General features: G+C 47.3%; 1 protein-coding gene across 4 annotated transcripts in view; it reads left to right on the forward strand.

Moving 5' to 3' along the window:
- LOC104463549 (AP-2 complex subunit beta) overlaps nucleotides 1-16,031 on the forward strand; it is a 72,038-nt gene that overhangs the window by 16,587 nt on the left and 39,420 nt on the right. For all 4 annotated transcript variants that reach the window (XM_010075926.1, XM_010075925.1, XM_010075927.1 and 1 more), the window contains exons 5-12: nucleotides 808-998; nucleotides 3,146-3,367; nucleotides 4,431-4,551; nucleotides 6,386-6,481; nucleotides 11,098-11,213; nucleotides 12,329-12,494; nucleotides 12,694-12,792; nucleotides 15,690-15,949. In XM_010075926.1, the coding sequence (XP_010074228.1) occupies nucleotides 808-998; nucleotides 3,146-3,367; nucleotides 4,431-4,551; nucleotides 6,386-6,481; nucleotides 11,098-11,213; nucleotides 12,329-12,494; nucleotides 12,694-12,792; nucleotides 15,690-15,949 (1,271 nt within the window). The remainder of the gene's footprint in view (nucleotides 1-807; nucleotides 999-3,145; nucleotides 3,368-4,430; nucleotides 4,552-6,385; nucleotides 6,482-11,097; nucleotides 11,214-12,328; nucleotides 12,495-12,693; nucleotides 12,793-15,689; nucleotides 15,950-16,031) is intronic.

Consider the following 16,031-nt stretch of genomic DNA (forward strand, 5'->3'; position numbering starts at 1 on the left):
AGCAGGAGTTGTCCGCTTTGGGGAAATTGTGTGTTTGCTTTCAAACCGGGTGACCTGACAGACTTGCTACAGAGATGAAGGCTGCTTATGACCTGACGTCTTCTCCTCTTCCCGAGGAGATGGTGGTTCTCATTTTTCGGATCGCGTTAAGCAATGTGCCGCGGGATTGGCACGGGGAAATTAGGCTAAAGCCATCCATTCCTGAACAGCAGGGCGATTAGAGGTTTTGAGACCTTGACTATATCTGTTGAACATCTCGTGGAAGTGGGGGGAGATGGTGCCTACTTGAAGCAAGCCAGGGTGGAAGTCTGGAGCCTGCAGGAAGGTGGGATGCTCTTGTGCCATGTGGACACTGACACCATCTCTGGCTCCCTCTGGAGTAAAGTCTCCTGTGAGGTCCTGGTCCCAGGTCCCCATTCTGTCCAGAGGCGACTTTAACTTTTGTTTATCTTCAACAAAAATACTTTCAAGTTGTAATTTCTCTAGCAAAATGCTCTTCGCACCCATGCTGGCTTTTCACGTTTCCTCTGTGTGTCACCAGCCCTCTCCTGCTGTGCTGCTATTCTTTCACTTCCTCCCCCAGAGACTCTTCAAATTTTGGCAAAGAGCAAGGTTACGGTCAAGCTTTGGGCTCTCCAGGCTGTTTGTGAGGCCGTGCTGGGTCTCTGGCTGCTGCTGAGCAGCTGATACACACCCGGATCTCCGTGTTTGTTTCCCGCGTGTAACCCGTGCTAAGCCCAGGTTCATCCCTGCCAAGCCACCGATGGCACGCTAGCAAAGAACGCGTCTTCTTGTCTCTTCTCCCAGGTGGTAGCGAATGCTGTGGCTGCCTTGTCGGAAATCAGTGAATCGCATCCCAACAGCAACCTGCTGGATTTGAACCCTCAGAACATTAACAAGCTGCTGACGGCTTTAAATGAGTGCACGGAGTGGGGCCAGATCTTCATCCTGGACTGTCTGTCCAACTACAACCCCAAGGATGACCGCGAGGCTCAGAGGTATGGCTGTTCCTGCTCTTTGCCCAGGCTGCTGGGGGTTATTCGGTAGCAGGCTTCCGGCAGTGTTAAAACTCCAAGAAGGGTTTGTGATACAGGGCTGTCTGTTCAGGTGTGCGGCAGCACAAGCAGAACTTGGAGTAAAAGAGGTTTAAAAGGGAGGCAACTTTTGATGGTTTGGGCTGATGCTGGAAACCTGCCCCTTCCCTTTGCAGAACCACTTTCTCTGTTTACTGTTTGCTTTTTTACTTTTTTCCATTTGGAAGGCTAGTTCTTACAGGAACTGGCACTGCTGAGAAGGGATCAGCCCAAGACCAAGCCTATAACAGTGACTGACCCATCTGGAGGCTCTGTTCGGAGGATTTTCGGTTTTAAAGCAGAGTATTCAAATCTGGTTTTGCTACTTTGAGAGGCAAGAAGCCCTTACAGGCTTGGGGGCTTCCAAAGTACTGCAGGTCTGAGACTGGAATATTTTTTGCAACTAAAAACTAGTCTGTTGTATGATAGAACTGAAAATAAAGGTAAGAAATTATTTTTCTTATCACTCCAAGTTCACCCTCCTGCTTTTTGCTCTAGCAATGACTAAACCTGAATACAGAGACCTTAGGGTTTAGGTAGTGGAGTATTAATTTGTGTACTTCAAGCCGCCTCCTCATCTGTGTCCAGAATCACAAAAAATCAGATTCTCTATCCAAGAGAACAAGAGGCCAGTGAGGAAAATTGCTTGGAACCGCAGCATTCTCAGACTTGATGTATTTCATGTAGATGATGTGGGGGATGAAGGAGGAGGAAGGGGCACGAGCCCACGTGCAGAGTCCTAGGCACACATTTTTGGATTTGATGGGTTTCTTCAGTGACTCTTTTTTGAGGCAGATAATGCATTTTTTTTTTTTTTCAAAAAGCTTCCCGGTAGTCTTGCTGATTTTTTTTTTTTTTCCCCACTTCCCTCCCCCTTGTGTTCTGTTCCTGTGCCAGAAACAGCTATTAATGAGTGCTAGAAACCTGCGGAGATCTCCGGGGTGTCGGGCCTGTGTTATCCTGGCTTTGTCAGAAAGGGACCGCTGGTATGAACAGCTGTGAACATGTCCCAGTTCCTCATCCGCAGTTCCTCTGAAGAGTGGTGTATAAAACTGGATGGGCAGGAACTACTTCTGCTCCTTTGCGTGGAGCTGAACTCTCGGAGCCTGCCTTATTTCAGATAGGAGAATGGCAACACTTGGTTTTAGACAATGTTCTCCTTTCCAGCAGAGCTGGTGTCATTACCCCCTGCGTGGAGAAACTGAGGCACAGAGCCATGAAGCAGCTTTGGGTGCCAGGTGACCTTGGGCAGCGGCAGCTGGGGACTGTCCCCAGCTCTGCCTTCCAGACTGCTTTGCTCTTCGATTAGCCGTGCTGCTTCCCTTCCAGGGTGCCTGAAAGCAAATCTTTCAGGGAAAGAACCTTCAGGAGGCACAGATGGGAGTAAGATTGTTCTGGGTTAGCAGTATGCAGGAGGGGGTGGGAAGAAACTTGACAGATGCTGTAAGAAAGACCATATGAACCCAAACTTCCTTTCTGCTTGGAATGGGTTGTTTAGGATGCTGTTGATTGTAGGATCCACCGAGGCAAGTGGTGGGGCTGAGACTTGGGGGTATTTGGGTCACTTTTCCCCTGTATCTTCAGAGTAACAGAAACCCTTTTTTTCAGAAACAAGTGGTTGAAATGGCAGTGAACCCCCCAAGCAAGCCAGAAGCATGTATCGCCTCTGAATGATTATATGGGGTCTGAAGTGTTTTTTCCTCATAGCTGTTTTGTTAAAGTTGGGTTTGTAAGTGGCAGACAAGATCAGAGAAAAATAGAATGCCACCAGGCAAAGGGAGAAAAAGGTAATAACTGAACATGCATTGGGAGTGTAATGCTGAGAGCTGGAAGAGTTCCTGAGCTAACTGTGGCAGGAGAGAAACTTGAAGCTGTGAGAGAAGCCGTTCTTGCTTGCTTCCTGCTGTGCAAAGTCCTGCAGGGCTTTGCCTGTTCTTTGTGAACAAAAACAAATCAAAGAAGTATCTGAGAAAGCTGTCTTCAACCATGTACAATCCCCTAAATTCAGATAAGATCTGAAATATCTGACATGCTGAAATAAATGTGAACCCTTTTTACTCCTCTGTCTCCAGTATTTGTGAGCGGGTGACCCCTCGGCTATCTCACGCCAACTCAGCAGTGGTGCTGTCAGCGGTGAAGGTCCTGATGAAGTTCCTGGAACTTCTTCCCAAGGACTCAGACTATTACAACATGCTGCTGAAGAAACTTGCCCCTCCGCTAGTGACCCTGCTGTCTGGAGAGCCCGAAGTTCAGTATGTTGCCCTGAGGAACATCAATTTGATTGTGCAGAAAAGGTAAAGCCTCAGGAGGGTGTTATTCCTGGGTTGGCAAAGGGCATCTGGTTATCTTAGACCTTCAGACATTCTACATCATTTAATCCAGGTTCAGATCCCTGGAGTGATGGATTAAGCACTCTCATGACTCTCGTAGCCTGTATTAATTTTATTTACAGCATACTTGGGATAGCAGTGTCACAGACTATTTCTTTACCTGCCTCTCTCTTCACTGCCTTTTAAAGAGCAGTGAGAACTGCCCTCCCATTAGACTGTAAATCAGATTGCAAATAGGAAGTGGGGTGTAACCCAGTTCGTAGTGACCTGGAGAAACTCAGTGTGGTCGTGCTGTTCTCTTCAGCCTGGAAGAACCAGGCTGGTGACATACTCATGTGCAGTGGGTTGGGTTTTTTACCAGTGTACTGCCATGTACATGTTTAAACACTGCAGATTGCATATCTGCAATGCATGATCTGCATCTGAAGTGGGGTGTAACCCAGTTCGTAGTGACCTGGAGAAACTCAGTGTGGTCATGCTGTTCTCTTCAGCACGGAAGAACCAGGCTGGTGACATACTCATGTGCAGTGGGTTGGGTTTTTTACCAGTGTACTGCCATGTACATGTTTAAACACTGTTGTTCCTTGCTGGAAAAGTGGGATAGGTTGGATAGCACTTTGTGCCTGTATTCAGGACAGAATTACTGTGCACTGGCATCTTGCAAGTGAAAGCAGAAAATGAACTTGTAGGTGGGTTTTGCATTGAGATGAAGATGTTATTCTTTCGCTGAAAACACTGACATCCAGTGACTGCAGTGGTTGGCTCAGCAGTTCAGATGGAGGAGGTAAAGATGCAGTTAGAGAGACTTGAATTCTGCATTTTGTATTTAAACAATCTTTTTCTCCAGGCTTCTAGCTTTCTTAAAGTTGTTCGCATATGTTCGTTTGCATGTCTTGGACACAAAGTGACACCGTTCTGTTTCTCAGGGAATGTTTGGGGCAGATTTCTAAACACAAGCTACCTTTGGTTAGGATAGAGCCCCTCGTTTTTACCAGTCTTGAGTGCAACAAGGTTTTGTTCCCTCCAGGCCTGAAATTCTGAAGCAGGAAATCAAGGTGTTCTTTGTGAAGTACAACGACCCCATCTATGTCAAACTGGAGAAACTGGACATCATGATCCGCCTCGCTTCTCAAGCAAACATTGCCCAGGTCAGCTGAGCAAGTCCTGTGTGTGTTCTGGGGATGGAAAACCCCCTCGTGGTCCTTGCACGAGGATGTATGTGGCAGGTGCTAGTGCTGTCCTGGCATCGCTGCCCCGGTACAGTGCTCATTGCAGATACTTAATGGGAGGTGTTGGACTTTCCTCCGTAAATTAAATGTTAATGGCATGGTATGTCTTGCATTGTGACCGTTGTGTAGATCTTGTTTAATGGATTACGGTTCCAGGAGGGGAGCTGATGTCTCCTGTCAAATGAGTCACTGCTAGTGCTGAGGTTGGACTGAGAAGGTTGCTTCAGGCGAGAGAGGTGTGCCTGTAACGGAGGCATTCAGAAAGGCCAAACACCACTGAAGTGTGAACGTCAAGTGCGTTAGTTAAATTGCTAAACTCTTGCATAGGCACTCTTCAGAGCTAAAATAACCTTTGTTTTGGTTAACTTGTTTCCAGAGTGGAAATTGCACAAAGGTAAAGCTAAATGGAATTGCCTTGGACTTGATGCAGTTTTAATCCAAATTTCTTTCTTAAAGGGAGTGTTCTTGAGTGCAGCCCTGGCCACCAGGCCCAACACTAATGCAGAATGATTAATGCCTCTGGTTAGTGCTATTCTTGTCCTATCCCAGTTGTCACAAAGCAATTTCATTTAATGTGACATTTTTAAGCAGCTCTCTTCAGCTGTCTCCTCTGATGTTTTTTTGGAACAGAGTAAGGTAATTCACACCCCTTTTGTGCTGGGGACATGGAAAACATTTCAAAAATCAGTTTCTATGAGGACATATTCAAAATTTTCTGTTTACTCTTGGTAGGCTCCGTACCAATTTCAATGCATAGTGTTTAGATAATGCAGGTTATTTGGATGAAGGGCAGTGGTGTCTGGAGGGCAGAGCCTGGGACTGGGATCTGCAGACTAATGGGTGAATCTCTTCCTGGTTCTAAAGAGGCATTCCCAAAACCAACCCAAGCTTCATCAGAAATGCACCCTGAAAGGAGACCCAAGGAGAGGAAGCTTCTACCCACATCCTCCCTGTGCGGCTCATTGAGACTCATCATCGCCATACCTGTTCTAGAGCAAGGCAGCAGGGTAGCTGAATCTGAGATGCTCAGGCAGTATTTGAAAAGCGTAAACTACTAAACCCGGGTGCCCTAAGTGCTGTGCAACATAGATCATCCAAGGAAATAATAAAACTTCAAAACACAGATGTCCCGTCTACTCCTTGTAGATTTATTTGTCTGCAGTCTGGCCCTTCAAGGCCTCTTTATCTTGTCATTGTTCTGAACAATTTGCATCAACTAGAGCTTTTTCAGACAACTGTCTCGCTCTGTGCTGTTCACCTTTCCCTTGCAATCTATTTGTGACATCATGATGAAATCCCTGATGTCATGTTTGATGTGAGAAACTGAAACAAATGAGATTTTGAGGGAATATCAATTGTGTACGGTCTTTTTTTAAAATCATTTTTTCTAAGCTAAGTGATTTGTTTAAGACGAAGTAGCTTTTCAGTTAGTGGTCTGTAACATCCCAGCAGGTCCTGGTTTAAGCCCTTGTTCAGTTTCCATTAGTAAAAAACCTGAGATAAAATAGTAAGTCTTGTTCTTGAGAGGGGAAATATCTTCACACTGTTATTAATCTCTATATAGGTGTTCCAGGGTGTCCTCAGATCTCCTCTGCATCCTCCTTTTGGATCCATTAGGGATCCAGAGGTTCATCTCAGCACAGAAAAGGAGAGAGCAGAAATGGTTGTTGCTGAGAGCTGCGCATACAGTGAATGTAGAAGAGAGAGAACTGTGTGACCCCAGGGACTCATGTTGGTTCGCTTTTCTCTGCAGGTCCTGGCAGAGCTCAAGGAATATGCTACTGAGGTGGACGTTGACTTCGTGCGCAAGGCTGTCCGAGCAATTGGGCGCTGTGCCATCAAGGTTGAGGCAAGTGTCTGAATCTTGGGGTTTTCTGTGATTCTCTGTCTTCAAAAACAGTGATGGGCTTTGCCATCCCATTCCCATGTTACGCAAAGTTTCTTTGCTCTTGTGTTGGCAATCCAGTGACCTGGATGCATCATGCTCGTGGGCAAAGCCCCAGCTGAACAGTAGGACTTGTGAGCTCCAGTTGAGTGCATCCCAGGAGGGTGGTGTGCTCCTCTCAGCCTGCAGGGAGAGCACGGCAGCTTAATCATCCTTGATGGAATATTTTACTGCCTTGGCTTCCATGGAACAAGGACCAGTTATCCACAAGGACCTCCTTTAATAGCTGTGGCCTGACCTTTGAAGGGGGTAGAAGAGATTGCACAGAGGGACTCAGTATTATGAGATATTTGTGTCCCTGTTTCAGCTGAAGGGATCACATGCATGGGAATTACAGAGATCTGGGGCACTGGAGTGCAAACATAGAGTGACTTACCTGCTTAGGTCCACGTAGCCTGTAGCTTCATTTGGAGTGCGCTTTCTTTAGCCTAGATGCTCATGCAAATAAGTTCCCCAGAACCTCTGTAGAGATGCAGAACAACAGTCTGAAATGTCCTCTGCTAGTTGAACATCCACCAGAATGCTCGTAATAGAATGTTTTTTCCTGATGTCCCTGTTAATTTCCCTGCGAGTGAGTCCGCTATGCCTGACAGGAGCTCAGAAAGCCTGCGAAGAGAGAGGCTTATGCTATGGTGTTGGTACTTTTCAGTAAACTGATAACTGAGTGTAAAATGTCACCTAAGTGGTCTAATTTCAGCTGAGCTCATTTAGCTTTTGCTACAGTGTGTTTCCATGAGCGTTGCGTGACAGCAGAGTTAAATAAAAACCTCATCGAGCCTGGCTGAGCGTGGTGTCAGTGCACAGGTTCCCCTTGTTTCAGCCAATCTGCTCTAAGCCTGTGGACGGAGGACACCAACTTCTGCCCTCATGAGAGGATCGATGGCCCCTGCAGCCTTCTCTTCCTTCTTTCAGCTCTGAAAAGCTTATCGCTGCCATGGGCTTTCTTTCAAGCGTGGCCCAAGAGAGCAGGTGATCGCTGCCTCTATTTCGTGTCTGCGGCTCAAAATACCCGAGTGCTCCTTCCGCGGTGCGTGCAGGCAGGGGGCTGTCTGGATGGAGCCACAGCCCGGACAGTACCGAATGCTCTCCAGCGTGGAAGAGGACTCCTGAGAAGCAGAAAGAAGCTGGTGGCAGCCCCGTTTGTAGTGATGCTTGTGCTGGGGAGTGGGAGCTTACTTTGGTTTTCAGCAGGGACTTTCTCGCTAGGGCTTGGCCGTGTGTCTCTCCTAGTTTCACATAAAAGGTGGCGTATTCCTGCAGTTTCAAGGTGTTTTTAGAAGTTTTTTATCCTTTCCTGCCCTCATCCCCTATGCTCTTCCCATCCCTGATACCATGACAGTCGTATTCAGTATGCAAAGGACTCATAATAATGTCCCAGCAAATCTGCAGCGACCCTCTGACTGTGTGTGTGTCTTAAGTACATTAACCTTGATTTTTAGCAACACTCCCTTGAAGACACTGCTGCTAAAGATGAGATCTGTTTACTTCTCTGTCAAGAGCCAAATTTAAAGAGGGCAAATACAGAACAACTCATTACAGTGTCCTCATCTCTAGGTTAATCCCTGTCCCCAGTGCATCTGTGTTTACTAGAGGCTGTTTGCACTGAGAATTATGATTAATGGAAGAGCATTCTCGCAGCCATCAGTGTCCAAGTTCCCAAGGCTTAGAAATCTGCTTCTTGACATAGGGCACAGCCGGCAGGAGCTGGTGATGAATGAGTATTCACGGGGAACCTCAGCTCTGCCTTCAAGGATCTTACCTTTTGTCTAATTGTCTCTCCTAAACGAGTAAGACAGTAAATAAATTTGTCTGCCGTGGCGTGTGCTGTAGAGCAAGCGTGGCGTTACCTTTGTGTGCAGCAGCACACGGTGCTAACAGCAGAGGTAGCACTCGTTTTTGGAAAAGTAAGCAGTACCCACGCGGAATAGCAAGGCTGATGGATTTTGCCCCAGCTTAAGCGGTCATACTGGTTTGAGGGGTGTCAGAGCAACATAATTTTGCATGGATAGACTAGCTGGGCTCGGAGTTAGCTTGAGAATGTCTACAGCAAACCGCGTGGGGCAGCTGGACTTGAGAGCAGGAGGTGAAGGGATCTGGGCTGTGCATCGGTTTGCTCCGTTGACAGCACTAGGTGAAGAAGTCATCTGATGCTTTGATTGTAAGGAAACAAAGGATCACTCCTATGGGAAAAGGAGATGAAGCGGATGCAGTAAGAACAGTGATTCCTCTGCAGAATAGGAGAACCAGAAGGAGGGGGATTTATCTCAGTTCCAGGAGATTCTGCCAGCAGCCCGGTTCTTAGAAATCATTGAGGCTTATGGCTGTGAGCGTGGTAGGTGCTCCTTTGTTTATCTCGCAGCGTTTCATTTGGTTTCTACAGAAAAACAAAGCACGTTTGACGTTGGTTGGTTGTCCTTCCTCGCTCCAACTTGTGAGCTGTTCTGGTTGGGGCACTCTTTCATCATTTTGCAGAGCACTGCAGTCCCCAGGGATGTCCGCCTTCAAATAGCAATATGTTTACAGGGGAGAGGGTGAGCTGAAATGTATTTTGTTACTGAGAAATTTTGTTAGAGGGACTGCTTTACTGTGCACATGCCCACATGGCTGCTCTTGGGACTCTTGGGCTAAAAATCAATACCACGTATTTCAAAGTGGATGTTGTTCTTTTCCTGGAAAAATCATGCTTTGAAGTGTCTAAATAAAAGAAAAATAAACCTTAATTTGCTTTTTCCTTGAATTCTGCAGCTCTTAAAGCTTTGCTAGTTGTAGGCTCTGGCAGGGCTGGACTGCTTGTTGCAACCAGTGGCTGGTGCTGGAGGTTCTCTGGCGTACCTTAGGACATTCTTACCCCAAGTACCCCTTAAGACCACTTGTTAAAACATCTAGTGAAAGTTGTTGAGAGACTGGTAAGAGATGAAATGGCAAGCTCTGAAGCATCTAGCTTACAAGGACTTTGAGAGGGGTTCCCACCGTGAGCGGTGTCAGTCTGCGTTGAGCCAGGGCCATGGTCCGTCTCCGTGAAATGAAGAGTCTTCCTCAGTTCCTGGGCAGGAGAAGAGACCAGAGCAGGACACTCTGACTGCCGTTTCACTGCCTCTGTTGTGGTGTAGTAAAGCCCTGCTAAGGAGGGAGAGGTGTCATAAAAAATATGCTACCAATCGTATAATTTTGTATGATATCTCTCCTTACTCTGATGCCGGTTGTATTGGATTTTTTTCTGATTGGTGTGAATTTCAGGGGAGAGTCTTATGGCCTGGAGTGCTAGTTTGCAAAGACAGAGAAAATGCTGATTTATAGCATCTCCTCTCTGGGCTGATCCCCACGCCAGCATTGCTGCTGTTTGCGCTTGTAGGCTGTGTTTGTAAGAGACCACAGCTGGAGTTACGAGGGCAAGAAATCACCAAGAGGCTTTGGTCTCTCCCTGTCCCAAATTCAGCTCTACAAGTCCTGAGGTTTGTCCTTGAGATTTTTGCCCATTCTCAAAAAACTGATTCTTCTGACTTCCTTAAATGCCGTTTCATTCCTCCTCCTCCTCCTGCCCACCCTTCAAGTGCTCTGAAAGCAAAGGGAACTATTAGCTCACTTGAACTGAAAAATCCACCTACGTTGCCATTGTTTGTGCCCTGCGATGTTTGTCTCGATGCTGAATGCTCTCTGAATGTTCTGCTGGTGACTGCCTAGGCAGTGTCAGAGCAGTCTGGTTCTCACATTAATCACCAGCTGTGTAACGAGGCTTCGTATATGCTCTGCTAATAGCTAAATTGTTGTCCTTATTTGCGACTCTCCGGTGCTGGAGGTGGTTGCTCCTGTGACTCCTGCCTCGCCGTGCTGTTTGGGAATAGCCCTCTGAATTGTTCGCCTCTAACTCAGGTGCTGGTTCCTGGAGCGTGCCAGCATCCAGTCCTTGTTATCCTGCAGTGCCTGTGGCTGGGAGTTTTGAAAAAATGTGAAAGCTGCCTCGGCAAAGCTGGATTTCTGTGTATAGCTGTATCTTCACATGTTGCTAGCGACCTCACCCCAAAAATCCCAAACCTGTTGCTGGTGTGAGCTGCTTTTTGCTGCTGCTCTTGCAGCCTGATTGTGACAGCATGGTTTTCTCCTGCCTTCCAGCTTCCCCAGACACTTCCCAACAGTCTGTCTCAGCTCTCCCCTGGGTGCCACAGCTTGGGCACGTCCGAGAGAGCTCGTTCAGTGACCTGTTCCAACCGCCAGCCAGCAAGAGGGTGATACAAACAGCCGTGCAGGCAGCGTTCCTAAGGTCTCTCGTGCGGTGAGCCAGCTGTCTACTGGCATGGTTGCTTCAACCATAACTTTTTGCAGGAGCTGGAATCAGCTGGTATCTCCACTGTAACACACAAGCACTTGTCAGCTTGTAGGTTTTTTTCTGGACGCACACATTGAGTTGGTAGCTGTTGGCCTTTTGTTTTCCCCCTCTGGACCCTTCCTCATAGGCATGCTGTGGGCTGGGAAGGAGCGTTTCTTCGGCTTGGTTTAATTGTGGTGTTCTGTTCTTCTCTCAGCAATCTGCGGAGCGCTGCGTGAGCACACTGCTAGACCTCATCCAGACCAAGGTCAACTACGTGGTCCAGGAGGCCATTGTTGTCATCAGGGACATCTTCCGCAAGTACCCCAACAAGTAAGTACGCGACAGTAGTGTGAGGCTTTTGGAAGCTCTTCTCTGCTAGCACCAGAATAGAGCAATGCACTCAGCAGAGCTTACCGGGGCTGTGAAGAGGTGGTGGCCATTTTTCTGAAAAGCAGTGTCCATTCTGATTCTCCTAGTGTGGTAGGGTTCAGATGTTGGCTCAAGAGGAGGTATCAGCCTGACATGTTGTTAGTTTGAATTGAAAGCTTTTCCTTCCCCCCTGCTCCATACTGATGCTGAGCATAAGCCTTCATCAAAAGCTAGTAAAGCTGTCACAGAGAATGCCAGAAGGAAAATATGACCGAGTTTACAATGTTAGGCTTCTGGTTTTGCTCATCTCCTCCAGAAGGCTTATATACAAAACCATGAAAGTTCATGGCTTGCGTGGTCTGAGATCCCAGTCGGGCTGTGCTGAACAAAACGCTCCTGGCTTTCTCCATTGAACGTTCTCGCTGGCTTGGGCAGTACTCAGCTTCTTTTAAGCTGTTTCTGCCATAACGTTTTGTCTCTTCAGCTGCAGAACAGCAACAGTGTCTTTCAGCAGAGACTTCACAATCACCTAAAAAGTGATATAGGACATCTACAGGCCTCTCTGGCTGTTTCTGATGTCAGTTACAAGATAGATTGCCTGCTTATAACTGGGATACCCACGCATGGGAATAGGGGAAGCTAAATAATTAGTGTGGGGTATTGTCTTTTACAGCAAAGCCATTGGGGAAGTGTAATAGCTAGTTTAGATTTACTAGTCTGAAGACGCCAGCAAGGCTGCAGGATCTGATACAACTCATGGCTTGAACTGTTGGATCAAATATTCCCTTTAGCAAAACAGAGAGGGAGGCAGCTTTGTCTGGAATTCCGCATCTGGGTGGTCTTGCTGATTAACGAAACTGCAAAGCACTTGGGGACCCTGGGAGATCTTAATGCTCAGCTTGGAAAAAGAAGCAGCCTAGGAGTATCTTCTGTAGTTGAGTGAAAATGCTGCTTGTTGCATAGACATACAAGACATTGTAATTCAGTGCAGGATTCTCTGCAGAATGGTGTGGGCAGAGATGGAGTAACACAGGTTGAATTCGCCCCAGTAATCCACCTGTGCTCTGACAAATCAGGTATGAAAGCATCATTGCCACTCTGTGCGAGAACCTCGACTCCCTGGATGAACCCGATGCCAGAGCTGCCATGATCTGGATAGTGGGCGAATATGCAGAAAGAATTGACAACGCAGATGAGCTGTTGGAGAGTTTTTTGGAGGGCTTCCATGATGAAAGTACTCAGGTAAAATGGTGTTATGCATCTTCTCTGTAGTGTTCCATGCGGTGTATGTATGGGACGGAAGGTGGATATTATTGCAGTGGTCAAAAAATACTTCCCAATTAAAAATTTAGTATTTAGATAAAAATACTGATGTTGAGACTTGGGAGACATTGCTAAAGCATGGATGAATTTCCTAATCTCTGCTGTGTTCCTTTCTTAGGTGCAGCTCACCCTGCTGACTGCTATAGTGAAGCTGTTCTTAAAGAAGCCTTCCGAGACACAGGAGCTGGGTCAGCAGGTCCTCAGCCTGGCCACGCAGGTGAGCCGAGATACCCAGTGAACCAGAGTCCTGCAGAGGCTGTGCTGGCCTGCCGTGTGGCGTGTCCCTATGCCAGGCCACTCCGCTGTGCAGCAGAGGCGTGTTCCCCTCTCTCCCAAGGCGGAGGGATTGAGCTGCTCTAAGAGCTGCTCTGTGCCTGTTACTGTGCCATCTGCTATCTGCTCTTTCCTCCTTAGCTCTTGCTTCATCCTAATTCCTTCCCTGTTCCCCCACCAAATGAAACGTTAGGGACAGGGCAGAGTTATGAAGAAACCAAAATGCTTTCTCCTTGAAGGTAGCTTGCAGTTAAAACATCTGGAGCTGTGGCAGAGGGAAGGGACCTGGCAAAGTCTTTGTTCTGTGAACAGCGAAGCTTAAGCGGTGCTGTGAAAAACAAAGAACTGAGGTTTGGGGCTTTTTTTCCTTTGTACTTGGATGCTGTCAGCCAATGTGGCAGCTTTGCTGGAGGCTGTAACAGTGGGTTAAGGTCCCAGATTCATTATGCATGAGGTGCTGAGTTAGGAGCTCAGATCACTGCAGGCAGTGCTGGGCTTGAGCTGGCAGACACGAGTGCCATAGTGCTGGGGGGCAGAGGTGGAGATGTCCGGCTGGCAGGAGTGGGTAACACCTCGGCCGATCCTCCTGCGCTCCCTGGCTGTAATGACTGGGGCAACTGCGTGATGGTGTAGTCCAAAAAGAGCAGCTCCTCTCCAGACCTGCTGTGTGAAGTGATGAAAATAGTCTCCCAGATGTTCGGAATGGGCTGCCATTGGTTTTGAGCAGAAAACCTGGAGTCAATCATCAGCTGGCCTTTTTGGTCCTCTTTGCTGCAAGAAGTCATGGCTGTGGACTCAAGAGTACTTAAAACTTCTTCCCTTTGGGGGTGTCGCGTTGGTCAGGGGGCTGCTTTTCTTGCTTCAAAGCCTGCAGGCTGTCAGCTCCTCTTTGGAGAGGGGTGGGCCAGGGGCACGCTGTATCCTTTGTCTAAGGTACGAAGTGTTAAAACCCACTGCGCTGAGTCACACAACATTTAATGGCACCCTAGGAATATAATAGACGTCTGTTTTTTCTCTGTTTGTCACAAATGTTGATTCAGTCTGGCTTCTTGTATTTTATATGAATAATAAGTCAAAGTAGGATAACTGGCTGTAAAAACACTGAAAAGCCTTATGCTTCAAGGTCTGATTTCTAGGTAGAGATACTGTTTTTCACTGGAGTGGGAGAGTAATTACACGTGTGTTTCTTTCTCCAAAGTATTGTCGCACTTTAAATGTCTCTTAGGGTACATCTGCACAGCAAACTGCAGGTGTGATTGTAGCAGGAGCCAGCTTAATCCAGGAACACTGGTAAAAATAGCAATGAAGCAGCTGGGGATGGGAGGGACACAGATGTGTGGCAGCGATCGAGGTCCCTGGCAAGCCCGTACCCTAATGGATGGCACAGAGCCTCGACGGCTCCGTTGCTGTCTGCCTGGCATGGGTGGGTAGCTCAGCTGGCCTGGGTGCATGGGTATGCACCACCCTGGACGTGGAGAACTGGGAGAAACGTGGAAAGGGAAGATCTGAGCCTCTTGTTCCAGTAAGTTTACAAAGGTTTCAACTCTGGCCGTGAGAAGAAACGATCAGTCTTGAGTCTGTGTGTGCCTGCAAGCGTGTGGTCTTCAATGCCTGCCCTTGCAGAAGCCCTGCCCAAGCTCGAACTGCCTGCTGCTGGCAGGATGCGGAGATGCTTGCAGGAATTGCTAGGGGTGAAGGGTATAAAAAGTCCACGACTCCACCATCAAACTGAAAAACAGCACTGCAGAGAAATCTATCAGTTGACCCAGACGTTGTACCTAGGTCCTTATGAGCAAAATGAGCATAGCGTGCTCAGCATCATTACAAATAGAGGTTTTGCTCTGTGCCAGAGAATGTCTTGAGGCAGAGGGCAGAGAGGCAGGTTAGAGCAGGTCAGCAGCAGCATAAATGAGATCACAGAAGAGGGAGAGAAATGCCAAGGAGGAAGGCTTAAGGAGGTGTACAATATGTTGCCGGAATTTTACAGGGAAAAACCTCAGAAACATTTATTCTGTTACTCTGCTGATGTGGGGATTAAAAATCCCAGCTCTTGTTTCCATGAACAGTTCAAACATGTTGCACTACATCATAAAACCACACCATCTCCCTATCCCCGGAACATTAGCTGCAAACTATCGCCACTCAACTTTGCTCTGGGCAGAGCTGTTCGAAAAGGAGAGAAATAATTAGCGTTTCATGCAGAGGCAGAAGTATCTGCAGTAAAACAAGGGTATTATTGATGGCTGGAGAAGTGATGAAGTATCCTAACTGTGTATCGTTAGCATCTTTCCATACTTCATTAGACAGCTAAAAGGCAGGATAAATAAGATCTCTTTTCTTAAGAAGAATACGGGTTATTAGGATCCATCCTGCAGCTCTGTGGGGTCTTTGTCCAGAAGTGCCCTTGGGTACGTCATATATTTCCAGGAATCAATCTGTTACAATGTGCAGTATTGCGTGTCTGCTCTTCATATGTGACAAAGTCATTTCGGCTCGCCTTCTTTTCTCCTGTCTGCACCCCCTTGGAGTGATATTTATTGTTATATGAAGCGGCGGGAGAGTTTGGAAAGCAGTTGGTAGCTCTGGGATGTAAATCCTGGGCTTTTTGCTCCCTGACCAGCTGAGCAGGAAGCTAGGCATTAGTACTTTGTTTCTCGTTTTTAATTTTGGGGTGTACATCACAACAAGTAGTTTATAACATCATTCTGAAATTGGTGACTGTCGCTACTGGATGGCTGGGATTTTTTTTTTTTAATCCAGCAGAATCACTGCTAGAGAAATTAAGGGATTAGAGGTGTTAGTCCCCTTCAGACCTGTGACTGGTATATTGCTTTGTCTCAGGATTCAGACAACCCAGACCTGCGGGATCGTGGCTACATCTACTGGCGCCTTCTTTCCACGGATCCAGTGACTGCCAAAGAAGTGGTCCTATCAGAAAAGCCACTTATTTCTGAAGAGACCGATCTGATTGAACCAACTCTGCTGGATGAGTTGATCTGCCATATCGGGTCTCTGGCTTCTGTCTACCACAAACCACCCAACGCTTTCGTGGAGGGGAGCCATGGGATCCACCGCAAGCACTTGCCAATTCACCACGGGAGGTAAGCTGAAGCGACCGTAGTGATAACGGGCAGGGTTGGTTGGTTCCTTTTTAGCAAACAGGCCACAAGATGCAAGGATCTT

The sequence above is a fragment of the Pterocles gutturalis genome, unplaced genomic scaffold (assembly GCF_000699245.1).
Source record: "Pterocles gutturalis isolate BGI_N339 unplaced genomic scaffold, ASM69924v1 scaffold4903, whole genome shotgun sequence".
NCBI classification, from domain to species: Eukaryota; Metazoa; Chordata; class Aves; order Pterocliformes; family Pteroclidae; genus Pterocles; species Pterocles gutturalis.